Source organism: Megalops cyprinoides, chromosome 8, assembly GCF_013368585.1.
Source record: "Megalops cyprinoides isolate fMegCyp1 chromosome 8, fMegCyp1.pri, whole genome shotgun sequence".
NCBI classification, from domain to species: domain Eukaryota; kingdom Metazoa; phylum Chordata; class Actinopteri; order Elopiformes; family Megalopidae; genus Megalops; species Megalops cyprinoides.
The window spans coordinates 38,817,865-38,839,806 of record NC_050590.1 but is presented as its reverse complement, the minus strand read 5'-3'; the positions used below and the strand labels follow the sequence as shown (position 1 = coordinate 38,839,806).

Genomic DNA, 21,942 nt, shown 5'->3' with positions numbered 1-21,942 from the left:
TTAAACGTTAAAAGTTAAACGAGAGAGCGACATCTAATGGGGGGGACTAGTAATTGCCTTTAATCCAACAGTTAGGCTATGTCAGAGCCTGTCTATTTAATTCTCTGACTATGTTTAACCATTTCGGAAATGAACCTAGAAACCCGGAAAAAATGCATATTAGCCTAAAAGATCGATTCATAAATTTTACAGATCAATATCAAATCGGACGAATTTCAAAAAACGATTAGTTGAAAAAACAATATTTTTGCACACCCCTAGAAAATACATCATCAAAGTCTTTTATAATGTTTTATGTAATAAAATAATGCTTTAACTTTCCGAATATCATACAGTCTCATTACCAGTCCTAGCTTCTGACAAGTTGTCTTCCTAATATTGCTGGAGCATCTTGCTGTATGATTTCAAATTCAATCTTGTATTTTTGTCGTTTGTATTCACATGTGAGGGATTTCTTGCCCAATGACACCATTTTGTGACCTGAGTATGCCACTAACTTGCATATAGATGATATGAGGTTTCCTTTAATATCCAGTGAGCTGAATGTTTTCTCTGACGTTACGTTGCACTCTGCACCAGTGTCAAGCTTGAATGTCACATTCCTCCTGTGTATTCAGATTTTCGGTCCACATTTCATTGTCTTTCTCATCTGATGTAACAGCCTTAATGCACTTCGCTTGATTTACTCTTATTGTGCCAATAAACATGTCAGTACAGCTTTCACTGTGCTCAACTGTGTGCTCTGTGAATTGCACATTTTTGCAAAATGATTTTTCTTGTGGCCAGACTTCCATGTCTGACTGAAGGCTCGACACTTCTTCACTTTGTGTTTGTAGCCACATCTGCTGTAATTTGCTCCTTTTTGTTCTTCCTTTTCTGTCTTTGCCTTGTATTTGTTGTTGTTCTTTGACTTGACTGACCGGATTTTGTGCACCTCCACCTCATCGTTAAACGCTTTAACTTGGCTGGATGTGATCTCATTTGCTTGACAAATATCGATCGCCTTTTGCAGTGTGAGGTCTACCTCTCTCAGCAACCTGCCTCTCACTTGGTCGTTCCTTATGCCACACACAATTCTGCCACGTACCAACGAATCATGCAATTCTCCAAACTCACAGTCTCTTGCTTTCTCATGTATTGTCTCCGGCGGTCCTTGTGTCCGCGTGAAGAACACATGGCATGTGTATGCAGGGCCGTGAGAAGAGGCTTTAAGTTGGGGGTGTTGTAGTGGGAGGTGCATTTTTGGCGTGTCCAGCCTGGGTGCTGGGGGTTAAGATGAATAGACTATAATTGTTTAATTTAACAAGGATGGCAATTTGAATAATTAAGTGGCAAATAAAATGAAAGCTTTCTCTTAAATGTTTCACATTATAGCTTCCTTGTGTTACAAAATTCAAATTACAAAACGGAGCTAAATTTAGTTAAATCGGTTTAAGTTACTGAGACTTTATGTTAGGTTGAGTGCAATGAACAATAATGTTTAGAACACAGACCTCACAAAAGCTGTGATGTGTCATGAGCATTTAATGTAATTTAAATCGATAAATGGCACCCTTGTTAATTGTTAAACATCCTTGTTAAACAATCTCATATTGTAGCGTTCGCAAGCATGCAAACTACAGACAATCTGCGCTGTTTCGTGATCATAAACGTTTATTCTAATTACATGATTGGTGTCAAATATTCTGTGAATTATTTTTTTATTGTTAATCAAGGAGGATAAAGGGGAAAGTTTGAAAGTAATGATAGATTTAAAGGTAGTGTTCGGGCTTCACCTATTTCCAGCTCCCCCGCCACCACTGATTGTGATAGCTACCTTGAATGAAGCAACATTACTAGCTAGATGACTACACTACGTGACGTCCGTTGACCATTTTGATAATTAATAATTATTCAGTATTGCTAATTATTTCTCAAAACATCCTCAAGCATTAAATTCTTTACATTATTTAAAATGTTTTAATACGTTTATTTTTTGCATCTGGCAGAGTTCTGTGATGTCTGCCTTTTCCAACAGGGGGTGCTGCAGCATCCGCAGCACCCCTACTTCCCACGGCCCTGTGTGTATGGTAAGTTTTTTCAAGGCTTGCAATATTCTTTAAACTTTTGCAAGTTTGAACATGGCTAAAATTGGCTCAAAATGTTACACATATTGGTGCACTCAGTGTCATTGCTTCCACTGTGAAATATTATAACTGATCAATAAAAGTAATTTCAATGTAAAACTGTGCTGTGGAGAATCTGGCTGACACGTCTCACAAAAATGTTCACAGAAGGTTGAAAACGTACAAAAACAAACAATTTACCTAAAAAACCATCAAAAAGAAACAGACTGAGCACAGGAGAAAGTGAAGGCTCTCCTTCAAATATGCACTCCATGGCCCTTTAATTTAGGCTCTCAGTAGGCCTCAATTTCTCCTGTTTTGGGGCTTTCAAGACCTTCTTTCCCTCGATCATCATGATTTCTGTTTCACAGTGTAGCTGCAAGAGACATCAGCACAGTCATGCTGTCATGACTGTCATGCACAGTCATGCTCTCTATAAAGTTCTTTCAGAATAGAATTGTATAGTGAGACTGGCATAGCTGAGAGGTAAGCTCCTACCTGGGGATATAGAAAAGGGACATACTCACTCCTCTCCCTGAGTCATAAGATGGAGTCATGCAGGGTACCATGACAGTATATCTGTGTCTTACCACTGATCATACCTCATCAAAGATGTGACAAGATGTTTGTTACCCTGTTACAATGGCCCTGGAGAACAGATGGAAAACAGCTGAAATCACTAATGGTACAGCCCTTCCCTCCCAATGTTGTCCTCCAGAACCTGTGGCAGGAGGTCCTCTCTTTCTCTATTACTACTGCTCTCTCTCTCTTACTCTGTTACTCTCTCTCCATCTCCCCACCTCATTGGCTCCTTGTGTCTATCCCTGTCCCATTTGGCCCTGGTTCTGTTCTGTTTCAGGGGAAAACAGAAACATGATCAGTCCTTTCAGTCATGACAGGACTTCCTTTACACTTTTCCACCGGTCATCTGTCAACATCGCCATGTTGCTCTCCAGCTTTTGCCGATTTCAGAAGGGGTCCATGGACAAACACCTGAGCTGCATGACCAGCATGCTGTGCATAAACAGAAAGGTGAGTTTAACACTAAAACCAAACCACCATCATTTCAGCCTCCAATCACAACCAATGCTCTCATGTGCTCCTGTGGGTCCCCCACCAAGCAAAGATCTTATAGACATGCTGAGAGTGAGGGGTGCTTACCGAGTCAGGGACAGGAACTTAATAACAACTGATGCCTGCTACCAGGGACACTTTGTGCAACTGCACTCAGACCATCACACAAATTATAGCACAGCATTAGCGTATTGCTTAGAGGCAGTATCCAATGTTGAATGAACTGGTGAATATTAGCATTAGTGCTTTGCGTGTGTGTGCTGGAGGGGAGGCATTTATGCTGAAATACTGCCTGAGGCTGTCATGTAGGTTGCCCTCAGGGATTAAGTCCAGGGGCCTCTGTCCCACAGACCTGTCCCCTACATCTTCCCCTACATCTTCATCAGAGAACTACAGGCAAAAGTGCATTAGTACTCACAGAGCAAACACTGATACTGTTTAAGTTCAGTTTTTTTCTTCTTTTTACTTTTCTTTTCAAAAACGCAGATTAGTGAGGACTGCTTACATGCAGCAGGTTCGTACCAAGAGCACCTTCCATCTGTAGAGACACCCATTCCTGCTTGAGCTGAAATAGCAGCACACCTATTTGTGTGCATCCTGGAGGCTGAAAGAAAGAGATGACATGAGGCATTTTTTGGGGGTGTTTGTGAGTATAATTCACAGAATATTTCTGATTGGGGGCTCAATTCGAATCTTAGGAGGTGAATGGTATTGATATGAGGTAGTAGTGGAACTTATGCTCAAGATGACACATTGTGGTCCCTGAAATTCCTTCACATTCTTACCCTAACACAGTGTGGTGGTTTATCTGGAGTTTAGGTTATTTTATCAATTAAGCTTTTTTCATTTTATAAGCATTTTGTATTGTCCATTTCTTTAATCCATGTGATTGCTACAACCACACTTATTAAAACCTACTGTAGGAGCCTAAACGCAGTTTATTCTGTGCGCTCCTTTAATTTTTTTTTTTTTTTTTTTTGTTACTCTCGCGAGGAGAGTTGGGGTTTCGGGGGGAAGTCAGGGAAGGAGAGAGTGGAGCCACACAGTTTTTTGACCTCTCCGTCTCTCTGTCTTGTTACCTATTCTCGCAAATGAACAATCGTTCTGTAACAAACATTTCTTTTGTCAGAGTAAAACAGTTCATCTTTACCGAATGGTCCTATGGATTTTTTTTTTTAGGTAAATGCGGACGAGGGGAGTCGTTAGAGTGTCAAGCTAAGGCTTCATTCATTGGAAACCTACATATTAGTCAAAAAACTTGCTCTTCACAGATTAATGGAATTTGCAATGGCCTGACTCGAAACGGACTATGGAAGAAGGAAACTTTGCACGGACATCACGGTGGTTTTGGGAAAAAGAAAACAACAAACTGTAAGTTGTATCTTTCCTTGCTTTGCCACGGATTGCTAATTGAAGCTATCTTACGAGTATGACAGTGCGGTGGGTAAGTGTGCCGCGGTCGTGTGTATATATATATATATGTATATATATATATATATGTATATGTATATGTATATGTATATATATATGTATATGTATGTATATGTATATGTATATGTATATATATATGTATATGTATGTGTATGTATATGTATATGTATGTATGTATATATATATATATATATATATATATATATATATATATATATATATATATATATATATATATATGTGTGTATAAAAAGAAGGACGTTGTTCAGCTGAAGGAAGAAGTGGAACGCATTTTATGTGTAAAGCTCATTCTACGGCACTTCGACATTTTTACTAAGTAGGTGTGGAAAATTTCACTTGTTATGGACGAACAAGACAGTGGAAAACAGATAAAAATGAAAATGACTGAGAAGGCTGTAGAAGAACACAAGTTTAGACAAGTTCAGGCACGCAGGCACAAGCTATCCCAGCTAACTAGCATGGTAAAGCAAATTGAGCAAATAATGGAAGACGAAGCAAATGTCAACATTGTTAAAAATAAATTGCGTGTTGACTTTAATTGTTTGCATCAAGAATTTTCCGACCTAAATTCTGGTTTGCGATGATTTATGGCTGAGGACGAATTTGGATAATCAAAAGAATTAAAAATAAATCAATAAATGATTTCTTCTGGAAATGCGAGGAATGGATGAAAGAGGTCATGAAACGCTCTGAGCAGGCTGATGAGTGTGATAAATGAGTAATGCCCACAGATAGTAGGTCCACATCATCAAAATCCTCCCCTAAGCGCCCAAGTAGACCCGGATCATGTGGAAGCATGTTGTCATTATCTTCCTCAATCAGAATAAAGGTAGAGATGGAACACGCATCATTAAAGGCAAAGGCTGCAGCTTTAAGGGAGAAGTTAGCCATAGAAGAGGAAGAAGCAGATTGGTATGTACAAAAAAAGATGCAAGGAGGCTCGAGAAAAACTGCAAGAGGCGGAGTTTGAGGTTGAACAAAAAAGAATATGTGGCGAGTACAAAAGGGTGGGGAATTAAAAGTATGACCAGGGGGGTACCCTGGGACTGCTACCCAGGGAAATATACACAGGGGTCAACACTAGTCCAATCAACCCCAGGAGGACATGCCAGACACACAGGTTCGCTCACTGAGAGAGGACAGAGACGCTGTTTCCAAAGATACAACACAATTTTATTTGTTCGTGCTACAGTACAAGTTAAAATTTTACTTTATTAAAAGAGTACATTAAAATGCCAATGCGGAGAGGGCCTCGGTCAGCCACGGGAAGGCAGACTACAGTAGTGTGTGTCCAGAAGTGAAATACTCACACAAGTGCTTCAAGGAAAAAAAAACAGAGGTGTACCTTCTGTGAACTCCAGTGCAACCTATAAGCAAACCATGCAGTGACGGGACCTCACCACCGAGTGCCTAGCCTGCCCCCCAGGAGAACCTCAGCACCTACTCAAAGGAAAGAAGCAAACCAAATCAAAAACAGATCCAACATAATACAACTCAAACAGAAACTCCAAAAAAAACCAATCAGCTCACAGCTCCGTGTTTGCAGGAGTTGCTGTTTCATAAGGTCAAGAATGTCGTTAGGGGGTACACCAAAGTCAGACCCAGCTAGCCAAAGTAATTATCGGTACCCCTTTTTTTAGGTACCGACAGTTGCGATCACCAGTACCGAAATGCTAGTTGCGCCGACGAAAGAGTCCCCCGCCCACGCACTCGCTGCGACATGGAGGAGCTGAGCTGACAAACACACAAGCCCAATTGGGCATAAACACAACGAACACACAAAACGACCCCACAAGCACATATGCAAGAATGGAGAAAATAATGTGAACAAACGGGGAAAACAAAAATACACCAACCAACCCGCAAAGGTAATTTGTTTAAAAAGCACACAGCCTAATAGCAACGAACACTAAAAAAACAAGGGCAATATTCAGGGCATGCAAACTAACGGAAGGCAAAGCAGCAGTGGCAGTCTTCCTGTTCAGACAACAATATTACTTACACAGGAGGTAAAAACGGGAGACGCCGGACAACTCATGGTACTGCTGCTCTAACGACTACCTGTTGAACCAACTCATAAAATTATAGTTTTACCTGCCCAATGGGCTTGGCTGCTCCTATGGAGGGAGGCAATGAACCGGGGTGGGAAAAGGAGAAACAGCCACCGCAAAACTCTTCAAACCCAGGATGCCAGCAACCACCTGTTGAGTGCAGTATATTGGTTACCGTGGAAGTAATGGAAGCTTGCCCACAACACCCAAACGACAAACACAATCAAGTCAGGAACCTACCTCAGATCAGGAATATTATGGCACACGGAAACCAAAGGTATGCAGAGGAGCAGTTCAGCTCCGTGCATCTTACCTGGCTTATATATATATACCTGCCTTGTGTGGCAAGTTAATTGTTTGCACGGCTAACTTCCACAGCAGTATAGAAGGGGGTGTGACCGCAAACAAGCACTACGGTGGCTGCAATGGTCATTCCATTCTACCGGTTACAAATAGAAGCTGTAATAAAGGCTAGGAAGAAGATGCATGCAATGCAGACTGCTCTTGCTGTGTTGGATGCAAAAATGGAAGTTTTGCAAAAATATGAATACACACAAGTGGACTTGAACATCGTTAAAGCTGAGGAACGGGTTGGCGAAACAAAGGCCGATGCTACCTTTTAACCACTACCACAGCATACCTCACCCACGCCCAATGTTAAAAACAACGTTCAGCCAGCAATGCCTCCTAGAGCCTCGCCTGCGCCAAACATGAAATTCAGTGATGGGCCAGTGCTTGATAGTCTATGCAAGGCCATCTCTCAGCAAGCCAACGTCACCGAGTACCTTGTGAAGAATCACAAAGCATCATTACTTCCTGATCTCATAATTTCAACATTCAAGGGTGACCCACTTGAATATAAATCCTTCATCAGATCTATTGAACATGGAGTTGAAGGCTGCAATAATGACAATTGTGATCATCTGCAATTTCTTGCTGCAATATACAAGTGGACAACCGCATGAACTGGTTAAGAGCTGCATCCACATGGAACCTTCAGCAGTTTATTTTAAAGCAAAACAAATGCAAAAAGTTTTTTTGTGATGAGTACAAGATAGCAGCAGCCTACATAAAGGCAGCTTTGGATTGGCAGACAATCAAGCCAGAAGACGGCACTGCACTACAGTCCTTCGCATTATTCCTCACAGGCTGCTCCAACACAATGACAGACATTAGCTACATACAAACTTAAAGAAACTTGGAGAAAGTCTGCCTGAGACTTACAAGAGAAAACAAAGAAAAGAGCGAGGCTCAAGGACTTTGTTGATTTTGTCAACAAGCAAGTTAGGTATATATTACAACCAGTCTATGGAAACATAAAAGAAACCACCACATGCACGAGAGACCTAGTCCGACAGAAAACAAAACCACAGTATGCAGAGACATTCAAACCAAAGAACATATTCACAACAGCCATTGTCCCCCCTAGAATGGAAAACAAAGTCAAGGCAGAAAATGACAAACAAGCAACACCAAAAATACAAACTGTCTCAGTGGACGCAAACAGCAAGCCTTGTGTTTATTGCAAAGGAGAGCAACACAGCCTCACAGTCTGCAGAAAACTCAAGAGCAAGCCACATAAAGAAAAGATTGACTTCTTGAGAAGCAAAGGTCTGTGTTTTGCATGTTTGAAACACAGTAACATGAGTAGCAGAATGCTACTCGACTGCATCCCACACTGCTGCACCTGAACACTAAAGACTCGAGAGAAGAGACAGCAAAAGAAAGTTGTGAACAACAATCGGAACGGAAACTTTTGGCATCACTGGGGCCGGTAAGGAGGATTGTGCTCTTTCAATTATTCCAGTGCTCGTCAAGGCACAAAAGGGAACCAGGGTTGTGACAACATATGCATTTTTGGATTCAGGTAGCTCAGCTACAATCGCTGATAAACTAACTTAGCATGGATGGAGGCAATACAAACATCTTGTTGCGAACAATGGGAAATGAATCTGTTGTAAACCCTTGCATTGTGACTGGACTGGAAATCAGTAGCCTGGACGGCAACCCGTTTATCAAGCTTTCAGAGGTGTTTTCATAGAAAACCATCCCTGTAACTAAAGATAATATCCCCCGCCAAGAAGATGTTAACAGTTGGCCTCACCTAAAGGAGGTGAGACTTCCCACTATCCAAGCAGAGGTTGGCTTATTCATAGGCGCAAACGTTCCCTAGGTGATGGAGCCACTACAAGTGGTCAGCAGCGTGGACGGTGGACCATACGCCATGAGAACAATATTAGGCTGGACGATAAACGTACCACTCAGAGGTGGAAGTGATATAATGGAGACAAATAAATTGACAGAACTCACTGCGAATTAAATCTCAGTAGCCAAGCTAGAAGAGCTCTGGCAACTGCAGTTCAAGCAGGACTTTCCCGATGCTGGACAAAATGAGGACATTGAAATGTTCAAGGATGATCACCAGTTTATTAACATGGTGTCCCAATCCTCAAAACTTGTGGATGGTCATTACATTGTTTGCCTTCCGGTGAAGAACAAGTTATTGTGTATGCCAAACAACAGATCAGTCACTGAGCAACGTGCGCTGAACGTAAAAGATTCTCTAGAGATGTCAAGTTTTATGCAGAATATGTTGCATTCATGGATGACATCCTCAAGAAAGGCTATGCAGTGAAGCTCGACAGTGCCTCACCCTGAGTCAGACATCCAGTCAACCAAAAGCTGCGTGTTGTCTTTCACTGCGGAGCAAGCTTTCAAGGAATGTCGCTGAACCAACAGCTTACTAACAAGCTCACTAGTGGGGGTCCTCGTGAGTTTCCAACAAGAGACCGTGGCAGTTATGGCCGACATGGAGGCCATGTTCCACCAGGTCAGAGTCAGCAATGAAGACATGCATCTCTTCAGGTTTCTCTGGTGGCCTGATGGGAACTACGAGCAGGAGCTTGTTGAACACAAGATGTTAATCCACATCTTTGGGGCAACATCATCGCCAAGTGTTGCAACCTTTGCGCTTCAGAAATGTGCAACAGATTTTGAGGAAGAATTTGGTCAAGAAGCTGCCAAAACAGTCAAAAAGACGACTGTCTTAAGTCAATTACTGATGAAAACACAGCAATTTCCCTTTGTGCTGACTTGTTGCATGTTAGCGAAAGGTGGATTTCGACTAACAAAATGGTTGATTAACAGCCAGAAGTTGCTCAACTCAATTCCCGAAGAGGAAAGAGCGCAAAGGTTTCAAGATCTGGACTTGGTTGAAGACAACTCGCTGATGGAGAGAGCATTGGGAATCCGCCGAATGTGCCGAATCAGATCAGTTCAAGTTCAAGATTACTCTCAAAGATTGACCACACACTAGGAGAGGCCTGCTTTCCCTCATCACTTCCATCTTTGACCCGTTGGACATTCTCGCTCCAGTAGTACTGCCCACCAAAAGAATCCTGCAAGATTAATGCCGGCAGACAATGTTGTTAAGAGCTGGAAAAGGTGGATCTCAGGTCTGCAACAGCTTGAGAATTTTGGAGTTGACAGGTGCATCAAGACAAAGCAGTTTGGTGCACCAGTCTTCGCACAACTGATGTGAGTGAGGACGCCTATGGAACAACAAGCTACCTACTGTTGCGCAATGCAATTGGTGAAGCTCAATCCACCCTGATGATGGCAAAGGCAAGGATCATGCCCTTGATTTCTCCAACCATACCAAGAATGGAACTGACGGCGGCCACAGTTGCAATCAGGATTGACAAGCTTCTGAAGAAAGAGCTTGAACTGAAGCTTCACGACTCAATCTTTTGGACGGATAGCATGGTTGTGCTAAAGTACTTGAACAGTGAAAGCACTGAAAAGAAAAAACTTGAAAGATTCAAGACTTTCATTGCTAATAGAATCTCAATAATCTTGGAGCACTCTCAGACTTCACAGTGGAGATATGTCAATACCACTCTGAATCCCACTGATCATGTCTCGAGAGGACAGACTGTTGAAGCATTCTTGAAATATGAAAGCTGGCTTTCAGGACCAGGTTTCTTGCTCTGCGCACAAGACCAGTAGCCCAAGAATCCAGATCCTGGAATGCTGGACATCGACAACCCAGAGGTCAGAAAGTAGCTCATGCGCATGTCGTTCAGGCGCAAGATCCCAAAGATGCAACGGACCAGTTAATGATCCACTACTCATCTAGGACAAAGCTAAAATGTGCTGTTGCCTGGTTTCTGAAATTGAAAGATTTGCTTAGGGAACTGAAAGCAAAGAGAAAGGAACCAAACACATTAAATGGAGAAAGCAGAACAAATCAGTTCAAGGAACACACCTAACCTGTGAATATTTGACCAAAGCAGAAACAGAAATTGTGAAGTAGTGTCAAAAACAAAGATTCAAAGAAGACTTGGCAATACTAAAGGAACATCAAAGGGTGAAGAAAGGTTGCTTATTCTGTAAGTTGAATCCAGTACTTCAAGACGGAGTCTTGAGAGTTGGAGGAAGGTTGAGCCGAGCAGCTATGCCGGACGATTCCAAGCAGCAAGCCATCTTGCCAAGAGATTCGCACATCACAAAGCTTGTGCTGAGACACATTCATGACGTTACAGCTCACACTGGAAAGAATCACATGTTGGCTCAACTGCGTCAAAGATTCTGGATCCCTGGAGCAAACAGAGCCATCAGAAAGTTCTTGTCCAAGTGCATCACCTGTAGAAAACTTCACAGAACTGCTGGCAAGCAACTCATGGCTGATCTACTGAAATGCAGGGTCTTGCCTGACGATCCTCCATTCACAAGGGTTGGCATTGACTACTTTGGCCCATTCCTAGTGTAGGGGGATGTTAGTCTTCCTCACAGGGGCAATGGCAATTATGTGGGGACAATGCCTATGATTAGAGAGAGGTACCACTTATGTGTAAGGAAGATCCTTACAGGAGGTAGCGATTATGTTGGTGATGGTTAAACACGTGGAGGTGCCATACTGAATATGGCGTCTACCATAGTGGTTAAAATAAAATATCAGTCTCAGTTTCGTATATCAGTCTCATAAAATATACTGAACTATTAATTTGGAACTTCAATTAATAATTAAATTAATAATCATAATCGATGATTGATGATTCAACTAAGAGGTGAAGGCATTTAGAATTCTGATCAGCAGAGGTTGGCGATATTCATTCCACGTGTAATATTACAACAGACAACTAAATAATAAACAATAATAAATAATGCATTTATTGGAATATAAGACTGAAGTAGTAATACAGTACATTTACATACAATATGAGTGAGGCATTTGTGTGTATTTACACGTGTATGTAGATATGAGTGAATGTCTTGCGCAAATGTGTGAGCATGTCATAGGGTGTGTGTTGCGTTGTTCTGGGTCGTGCGTGTGCTGAGTGTGCTCACTGAACACACATGTGCAAAGAGAACAAAGGAACATGCATGTGGTGGCGAGTTTAAGTTGTCTATGTGCATGTGTGAGTGAACATAACGTCTGTCTGGTACAGGATATGTTCAGATGATTGATAACCGTGGGGTTATTCTGTGCGGATTAAAAGGAGGTACCGGGGGATAGTAAGAGGATACGCATGCAAAGACCCTACGTCTCTGTGTGGTATCTTAACTATTGCGGCGCAGTGAATAGTGTGTGAGAAATCAGCCAGGAACAACAAAACATGGCTAGTTACATTACTCGTAATAATCTGAAACACACGGATGTACAACATTCATCAATGTAACTAACAATCGGGTGTTTAGCTATGCAAGGTCCTATGCCCAGGGTTAACAGCCTACTGTAGCTCATGAAATGAGGTCCAAATCTTGTGGTTCCGTGGGTGTTTTCACTGGCGGTTCTGTCGTCGGGGAGCCAGGGCTGGTCTGGTTCAGTCTGGATCGGTCCAGGCACTGGCGAGGGTTTCTTTCTGGGAGACACGTTGAGGTGCATCTGGTCGCACCTTTGTCTCCGGCTGGTAGCGAGTTCGCGCTGCTCTGATTGCTGGCGCTGAAACTTGGCTCTTGCTTTATTGATCTCCACTATCAATTCGTCGCTAGCTTGGAGAATCTGCTTTCCGTGTCCCTTCTGCATGATACGGCCTTCGGGGAACAAGAGGGAGATACGTCTGTTTTCTTCAGACGTACAGAGCAAGAGAAGAAGAGGGGCATACGGTGGACATGTGAAGCAAGAGAGGAGTGAGCAGTACGTTCATCTTCTTCGGACATACAAAGCAAGAAGAGGGCATATGTCCATCTTCTGCAGACGTGTGAAGCAAGAGAAAGAGTAAAGGAATGCACCCAGTTTTTACTAGCATTGCTGCAGGGGGGCATTTCCTGTTTACTGTAGCTGTCCTTGGTTGGGTGAGAGGTTGTGAAACTGCAACATCACTTTCCTGTGAGATTGCGTTTCACATTAAAAGCGGTTTATATGTTACTGTCCGTAAAAGCTGAATAAATAAAATGAACAAATCTATCTGTGGACGGCACTGTACCTACACTGGTGAAAAGAGGAAAAAGGCCAGGAAAGAGATATGGTGTCATCTTTACGTGTCTCACCATACGAGCTGTACATCTAGAAGTCACATCTTCACTTGACACTGATGCATGCTTCAACGCAATTAGAAGGTTTGCTAGAAGAGGACAAGTCAAAGAGATGTACTCAGATAACAGAACTTCCGGTCAGCTGACAGCGAGTTGAAGAAATCGATCAAAGAATGGAACACCAGCAAGATTGCAAAAGGCCTGCAACATAAGGGTCTCCAATGGCACTTCAGTCCTCCAGCAGGTTCTTACCATGGAGGAAGCTGGGATTCTGAACATCACAGTGAAGGAAGAGCTTTTGGATGAAGAAGGTCTCCATACCTTGCTGTGTGAATCCGAGGCCATCATAAACAGCAGGGCCATTACAAAGGCATCTTAAGACCTCAATGATTTAAAGGCCTTAACGCCCAACCACCTGCTGTTACTCAAGGTCAAGCCTGAGCTAGCACCAGGAGTATTCCACAAGGATGACCAGTACACTAACCGCAAATGGAGGTGTTAGGAGACAGTTTTGTGGAATGGCATGGCGTTTGTTCCAGAGACACGCGATGTGTATTCAAATACAAACGCTGGAGACAAGCGATGTGTATTTGAATACAAAGCGATGTGGCTACATCCGACCGGAGCCAAATGGCGCCTCTTGTGAACCCTATGGAGCCAATTAGGTTACAGGGCTCAGGAAATACCCAGTTGGAGAGGGAGCTGTTTAGCTATGCACAGCTCCGCAAGACCAATCAGAAACAGCACCCCTGCTGGTTATCATAGCTCATATGCAAATGTGACTGCTATTAACTGTATAAAAAATGAACTGAATTCTATACCTGTTGAACTTCTGCTCAATGCTCATGTTCCCACGGCCGGCTGTGCTAATAAACTTCCTGTCTTTTGCTACGAACATCGAATCTGCCTCTTGTCGTAACGAAACACTTTTTGGTGTTCCGGACTTTCACTAACAGAGGCAAGTCCAGTACCTCGCAGATGTCTTCTGGAAACGCTGGTGCAAAGAATACCTCATGCAGCTCCAAGAACATCAACAATGGTCCACGCCTTGAAGAAACTTCTGTGTCGGTGATGTGATGCCGATTGTGGATGACACGTCGCCCAGAAATTCATGGCCACTTGGAAGAGTTGTGGAGACTTTTCCTGACAAGAAAGGCCTTGTTCGCCTAGTAAAAGTCAAGACCAAGACCAACGAGCTTTGTCGCCCAGTAACAAAGCTATGTCTTCTTCAAGAATCTGAGGATAATTGATGAGCTGTTCTGAAGCCAAGTCCTCATTTGGGACGAAGAGAAAGAAGATTTCTTTAGAGAGTTGAACATAGATAGTTAGTTAGTTGAATAGTGTTAGCATGCAGGCTCCTTTAATTTTAGGTTAAAATCTGAGGACATTGGACATTGATCACAATGAGGAGCCGGTAATGTAGGAGCCTAAATGCAGTTTATTCTTATTTTAATTGTTTTTTTTTGTTACTCTCGTGAGGAGAGTTGGGGTTTCGGGGGGGGGGGGGGGGGGGGTCAGGCAAGGAGAGAGTGGAGCCACACAGTTTTTTGACCTCTCCGTCTCTCTGTCTTGTTACCTATTCTCGCAAATGAGCAATTGTTCTGTAAAAAACATTTCTTTTGCCAAAGTAAAACAGTTCATCTTTACCGAATGGTCCTATGGAATTTTTTTGTGAATACAGACGAGGGAAGTCCTTAGAGCGTCAAGCTAGGGCTTCATTCATTCACCTACACCTACAGCCAGAGGTGGAAAACCCTGGCTTGAGAAAGTAAAAGTCCTACCATGTATTTGTTCTAGCCATTCTCTAAACAAGGTGGTTTCACTAATTAGCTCCTCTACCTGGCTGAAGAGTTGTGCTAATTAAATTCAGCTGGTGTAGTGCATGGGTGGAACAAATATGTGGCAGGACTTTTAATTTCTGTAGCCAGGGTTTTATACCTCTGCCTACAGCCTGAATTTAATTTGTCTCCCTGCCACCTCTTTTAAATTTGTTGTGAGTGCAAGAAGCCCATTTTTACTAGGATAGTACCAACTGCTATAATTTACCAATATGAACTCTTTTTGGTTAGCAGCTGCTGTCAGCATAGAGCTATCAGGTTGACTTTTACAATGCCAATCCAAATAGTAGCGATGGGCATTTTGACTCTTTTTACTGAACTGAACGATTTCACTTAGTTCAGTAAGCAGATTCGTTCACTCAATCACTCATAGGTCACCCTGAGACAGTGGTGAAATTGAAAATTCTTTGATGCTTGATATATTTGACAGTATTTTGTTAATGTAATAACAATTCACTAAGAATGTAAATTTGTCTGTATTGTACATTACAAACCATGACTGACATGTACTTCCCCCAAGGTTTGAATAACACTGCTCCAGTTCTCTCAGAAAGTGATTACAAGTATCACTGATTCATTAATTTCCCCCAGTTTGTTTAGTTCTTTCAGTACATCTCCTTCACTGAATCTTGTTCAGTGGTTTAGTGCATTTTCTTCTGGCAATAGGGTGGCAACTTGACAATACTCTGTTGTATTTGAGATTTAAGATAGCTCCAGCCTATATGATGAAGTGTGTTAATACACCTCAGGGCAGATGACATAATGGTTAAAATTTTCCATACACATACACACATAAAAATAAAAATGCAACCATTGAAAACAATACAATGTCATTTACAGCCCTACCTTCACCACTAGGTAGGGCTGTAATCTCATTTTAGATTGTTTCCATTTTAAATAGTAATTAAGTTTAAATGACAGCAGAGACTTGTTTTTAATTGCATGCATTTTTCCATATTAGAGGAATTTGGTACGCTATGTACCTGTCACTTGTATGATAATGAAATCAGAGTGCTGGTTCTGAGTAAGTCAGGATAGCATTGTTTGATTAAGCTCGGATACCCCTTTGTCTGAGAAGGGTCTTCATTGCCCATTCGCGGTACCTTTCTATAATTATTTGCCATTTCACTTGACTATTATAACTATAATTGTTAAGGTGTCGTCAGAGGTGTGGACCATTCTGTATCTATGATTTCAAGCCCTTTGCAATGCTTCAGCTATTCAAAGTACATCATGCCTGGTGGAATACACATTCTGGGGCAGAATACTGTAATTTTGTACAGTCCCCCCTTTGATGCTTATTGGCCTGAAAGCATCATATTCCACCATTTAGATCAAAACACCCTCCTGCTTGGATAGGTGACCAGTGGCGGTGAGATCCTGCCTTAGGTTGCTCCCCTCTCTGGCCAGTCTTACCCGTCTTAAGACCATCACCGCATCACACTGGCAGCTGCTGTATCCCATTAGGCTAATCTTATCATAGGGTCCCTATTCAATTTGGTACTAAATGAACAACTCTTTCTTGGGTTCGGGGAGAGGAGCATTCAAGAACAATCGCAGCCAATGGGGCAGTCCCAGAATGACCATCGAGGTATCTGTAATTTGGCGTCTCAATACTGAGCTCAGACAACACAGCATCACACACTGGCATATAATGAGGAAGACACATATGCAAACAGCTGCCTTGAAGGTTGTCCCACATCTAGCCAGAGCCAGGCAATACCCATGTCACCATCATGTATTTGATTGCTCCAGACACTGTCCTTATCCCCTAAACCTTGCTGTGCCTTGATGATGTGACTGTGCTTTCTCTGCATTAAAAACATCAGCATTGTGTCCAATTGTAGCAATTCATAGTTAAATTCTGGGATATCTTCCACAAAACCTAACTATTCCTCTGGATTAACCAATATCACCTGTTGGGTAACATTGACATTGGGGAAGTGATAATTTCCCACAGACCAGGTTGAACTTGGCCAGATACAGAATAATTGGGCATTGATCTGACAGAGTTTCTTACTATTATTGACAAAGAATCATGGTTTTGGGTCATAGTGACACAGGCCTTTTTGTCCAACACCACTATCCTGGTGAAGTTGTATCATTTGCATATCAGAAAAGTATTAAACATGTACAGCGTAGTCATCATGCACATATCCCTTAGATTTTTAATTTGTCATATTTCAGTTTATTCTTAAAATCATATTATGTATCATATCATATTTATTATTAGATTGGTGTAACATATTCCTCTTCTCTCTTCAGATGCGCTGTTGAGGTTTCTCAGTCCCACCCCTGCAAATCTTGGGTCATCTACAGCATCAAGCGCTCCTCCTGTTGCTTCCACCTCCACAGCAACACCCAGCATTGATGCAGCACCATCAAGCGCTCCTCCTGCTGCTTCCACCTCAACAGCACCACCCTGCAGTGATGCAACACCATCAAGCGCTCCTCCTGCTGCTTCCACCTCAACAGCACCACCCTGCAGTGATGCAGCACCATCAAGCGCTCCTCCTGCTGCTTCCACCTCAACAGCACCACTCTGCAGTGATGCAGCACCATCAAGCGCTCCTCCTGTTGCTTCCACCTCAACAGAGAGTTGAAGCCCAGTCTTTGGCTGAGGAGATTGGATCCTATCGTTTCTGCATTTGTACGGCAATATGGTACGAAATTCTCAGCAAAATCCAGTACATCAGTAAACTGATGCAGTCACCCTCAATGCAGCTCGATGTGGCTGTCGACTTGCTGAAGAAAACCAAAGATTCCCTGACCAGTTACAGAAACACTGGATTTTCTGATGCACAGAAAACGGCAAAGAAGATGTGTGACGAGATGAATGTGGAGGCTGAACTCAAACAAAAGCGATTGAGAACCACAAAAAGGCACTTTGGCTATGAGGCTCCAGATGAGCCCATACAAGATGCACTGAAAAAAATGAAAACCACATTTTTTAATGTGGCTGTGGATACTGCCATCTCTTCCCTTGATGAGAGATTTAAGAATCTTGGAGAGGTGAATAACAAGTTTGGTGTACTTCTCAATTTCCCCAACTTGGAGGAAGAAGACCTGCTGCAGCAGTGCCAAACCCTAAGTGCTGCTCTGACCCATGAAAGCCAGCCGGACATTGATGGCACAGAACTTGCAAAGGAAATGCAGAATTTTCCACCATTGCCATCAAAGAATGTGACAAACATGGAACTCTTGACCTTCCTGCATGAGAAGAAGCTGGCAGAAATTTACCCCAACATGTGGGTTGCTCTGAGAATCTTTGCCACTCTTCCTGTCACAGTGGCTACTACAGAAAGAAGCTTCTCAAAGCTTAAACTGATAAAAACCTACTTGAGAACTACAATGATGCAGGAACGTCTAAGTGGACTTGCCATCATTAGTATAAATCATGTGGTCTCAAGTAAGCTATCATACGATGATGTTATAGATGACTTTGCTGTAAGAAAGAGCAGGAGAGTTACGCTGTAGCAGCAGGTGATATGAGGTTGAGTAGGTGGTTGTGTAGTTTTGATGCAGTACCAAAAAGCACCAGTAGATGTCTTCATAAGATTCCCTTCCCCCCCCCTTGATATTCTTGTAATTTTTTTTGCCGATACTGTTGTTTTTTAATATCTTATTGTGTGCAGTGCCTTATTTATATTGTATTTATAATTTATTTTATGCCACTGGTTTACACTTTTTTATTTTGTGGCTGTTTAAATCTTATACTTTATTTAAGCTATTCATATTGTATTTCAAAAATTCATTTCATATTTTTATTGTATTTCTTTCTAATTTGTTCCAAGTGCTTTGATTTTGCAATTGCAAATAAAAGAATGTCGAAGACAAAGCTATTCAGTTTCTTGTGAGTATGTACACCAGCAGTCGAATTTACTCCGATGCAAGGGGGGCGCCACCTAAATTTTCGCCTGGGGCGCCAAATTGGTTTGGGCCGGGCCTGAGTGGATGGCTCATGTCCTGTGGGCCTCCCCTCCTGACCTTCCTCCACCTTTCCCTCATCCCATCCTCTCACCATGTGAGCCTGGTGTTAGGAGCGAGACTTCCCCCCACACAGCACCACAAGCCTGGGCACACTGTAGGTAAATATCCCCCGTGCACACACACACCACACAGTGACCACTGTCTGACTTGTCTCCCGCACTGGCCCTCGTGACAGAGTTGAGACCCCTCTCGGCCACCTAAGGGGGGGTACCACACGCCAGGGAGGAGGAGGTCCACTCACACACACGCACGAAAGAAAAAAAAGGATGGGACACAACTCGGCCCGTGCCTCTATGCTGGGCCTTGCTTGCACCCCAAAATTAAAAAAACCCAAACAAAAAAAAGGACGGAGTGTTGCTCCGGCCGCTGCCTCCAGATGCTGGTGTTTGCTGCTCGTCCTTCTCGTGCAGCTCCGGAGCAGGAACTTCACCCGCACTGGGGGGGAGAAAGAAAAAAATGGGCCAAAAACATCAAACAAAACCGGACCCAAAAACAACCAAAAAGAAGCAACAAAAAATAATCAAGCAAAAGAAATATAACTTCCCCAGTAAAACTATCTACGCAGAGCCTTCCTTTCCCCGAGCCGTCCGACCCCTGACAGTCTGAATTGTAGCCGCCTTATTCCTGCAACCCCGGTAATGACAATTCAGAACAGCCGCGAGCTCCGCCAGTTCGGCGCAGGCAATCATTCAATAACACTGGCTCAACAACGCACCCATGGTTTCCAATTAACATCCCCGAATGAGAGGCTCAACACGGCAGCAGCTGTCAACTTACCTCCTGACAATAAGACACCCCTGATTTAAGAAGCTGGGCTTACTTGAGGTTAAGCTTAACTCCTGCCTCTACCAGCAAATGAAGTAAGTCAGTGAGCAAAGTTTTATGTGTTCCTCCTTGGTGGAGGTATGTAACAGCAATCATCTACGTACTGTATAAAATACTGTATAAAAACTCAGGCCTGGAGAAAGGTTCCAGTATTTTGGCCAGAAACAAAGTTGGGAAAAGGGCAAAATCCTGTGGCAAAATATTCCATGTGTACTGCATGTTTTTGGATTTAAAGGCAAATTTGTACTGACACTCAGGGTGTAGAGGGATTTCCCAAAAGCCAATGGACACATCTAAAGCATAATAGAAGCTGATGAGCACATGTAGGTGTACATTTGTTTAACTCCCTCTAGTCTATGCAGAGTCTCCATGAGTTGTCTGGTTTGTGGACAGGCCATATTGGGGCTAGTGATGGAAAAGGCAAGGCCTAATTACACCCTGTTCCAGGAGAGAGTCAATTGTGCGTTGTATATGTGGATTTGCCTCTTCTGGATAATTGTACTGTCTGAGAGAGGGCGGGTCACATCCCTGGGCATTCATTTCCATCACACTAAGATCAACACGGCCACAATCATGTTTTGTCTTAGCAAAAACTCCTCTGTGTTGGTTCAACAACTTTGACAGCTCTGAATCTTCCACCGATAACAATGTATCTAAATCATAGTCCTCTGCCTTTTTGATTGCATGCACAGCATGTACATCAGAAATCTCAACAACATTGTCTTTACTCTGAGGGTTACGCCAAACACAGTTGTTGCCATAATCAATGACGTAGCCACGCTTTGACATTATGTCTGAACCCAAAATATTATGACCATCACCAGTTGTGCTAAGCCATGCTTTGTCCTTAAAACTGTCTTTGCCAGTGTGAAAATACAAATTGTCTGTCTGAGAAGCAAGAGAAACTATACCATCAAAGCCTTCCAATGTTATTGTGTTTTTACCGTTATAATAGTCTAATAGTCTGTCAGCAAATGCAGATGCTCCCCTTTTCTCATTGTCACCTCTGATATCTTGTCCAAGTTAACCGACACCATCCCCAAAACCTGAAGCAATGCCTGTTTCCATTTCATTTGCAGTTCTACCTTTCACCTTTCCTGTTAATGCTCTGGACAGAGTAATTCTAATGGGTCATGCTTGGATCGGTCAAACTTCCCAATGTTCTTAATCACAGCCTCTAGCTCAGTGGGGCTAAAGCTCCCAACGATGGTAAAGGTCATAGGCCCATCTTCCTCCTCACTATTACGCACCATAGTAGTGGTGTGACCGTGCGTTCGGAGTACTGACCTCTACTGCTAAATGATTGAGAATCTCTCTCCCAACAATCATCGCCATCTTCCCGTCTGTCTTGAAAATCTGCCAGGCTTGCGACTTGACTACAGGACATTGAATCTGCCAACCTATGACAAACATTTCTTTCACCTGTCCCGTTTTTCATCAGAAACTGACAAGTGGCTCTTGCTTTATCTAAATCACTGGACAGCACATGAACAGATGATCTGAGCATGCTATTGTTAACTCTTGGTGCAGAAATGTCTTTCTGCATTTGTTCTTTTTCCTGTTTCAGAACTGTGTCACTAGCCTGGTAATTTTTTGTCGACATTCCTTCTTCGCTTACTTTGTAGTGGAGCACCTTATTTTCAGCGCATCTCTCTCTGCCTCCATTTCCTCTAATATTTTCTTTGTTACCTTATATGAAGCCAAAAGGGCTTGAAGTGCGTTAACGATTTTCCCATTGTTTTTCTTGGACATCTTGGGATAATTCTTGAACCTGGACACTTGTAGGGCAACATTCTCTATCCTGTCAAACATTCCCTGTGAGCCGTGCTTGGCAAAGTATCTAACAATCAAATCCTCCATTATGTATGAAGTCATCTGTAACCATCGGTGATAGTGGGGGATTCAATCATTAGAGGGGTAGATAGCATAGTGTGTTTGCGTGACAAGGAGTCTCGCATGGTCTGTTGCCTGCCTGGTGCCCAGGTTGGAGACCTCCTGGAGAGCGTGGACAAGCTCCTGGCCAGAGCGGGGGAGGATCCGGTGGTCATGGTCCATGTTGGAGCCAATGACATAGGAAAGGGTAGGTTCGGGGTTCTGCAAGAAAAATTTATTGAGCTAGCGGGGAAGATT

The 21,942-nt window shown here is 42.8% G+C and overlaps 1 protein-coding gene across 4 annotated transcripts; it reads left to right on the top strand.

Annotated features, from left to right (window-relative positions):
- Positions 1-1,551: 1,551 nt before the first annotated feature.
- LOC118781586 lies at positions 1,552-18,533 on the top strand. 4 transcript variants are annotated; one of them, XM_036534551.1, is made up of 4 exons: positions 1,552-2,069; positions 2,965-3,137; positions 4,451-4,550; positions 17,263-18,533. In XM_036534551.1, exon 4 carries the CDS (start codon positions 17,368-17,370, stop codon positions 18,472-18,474), a length of 1,107 nt encoding a protein of 368 aa, XP_036390444.1. In that variant the 5' UTR covers positions 1,552-2,069; positions 2,965-3,137; positions 4,451-4,550; positions 17,263-17,367; the 3' UTR covers positions 18,475-18,533. The 4 variants fall into 4 exon arrangements, with proteins under 4 accessions (XP_036390444.1, XP_036390445.1, XP_036390447.1 ...); XM_036534552.1 differs by lacking the exon at positions 1,552-2,069 and having other exon boundaries at positions 2,703-3,137; XM_036534554.1 differs by lacking the exons at positions 1,552-2,069; positions 2,965-3,137; positions 4,451-4,550 and adding an exon at positions 6,109-6,959.
- Positions 18,534-21,942: the final 3,409 nt, after the last annotated feature.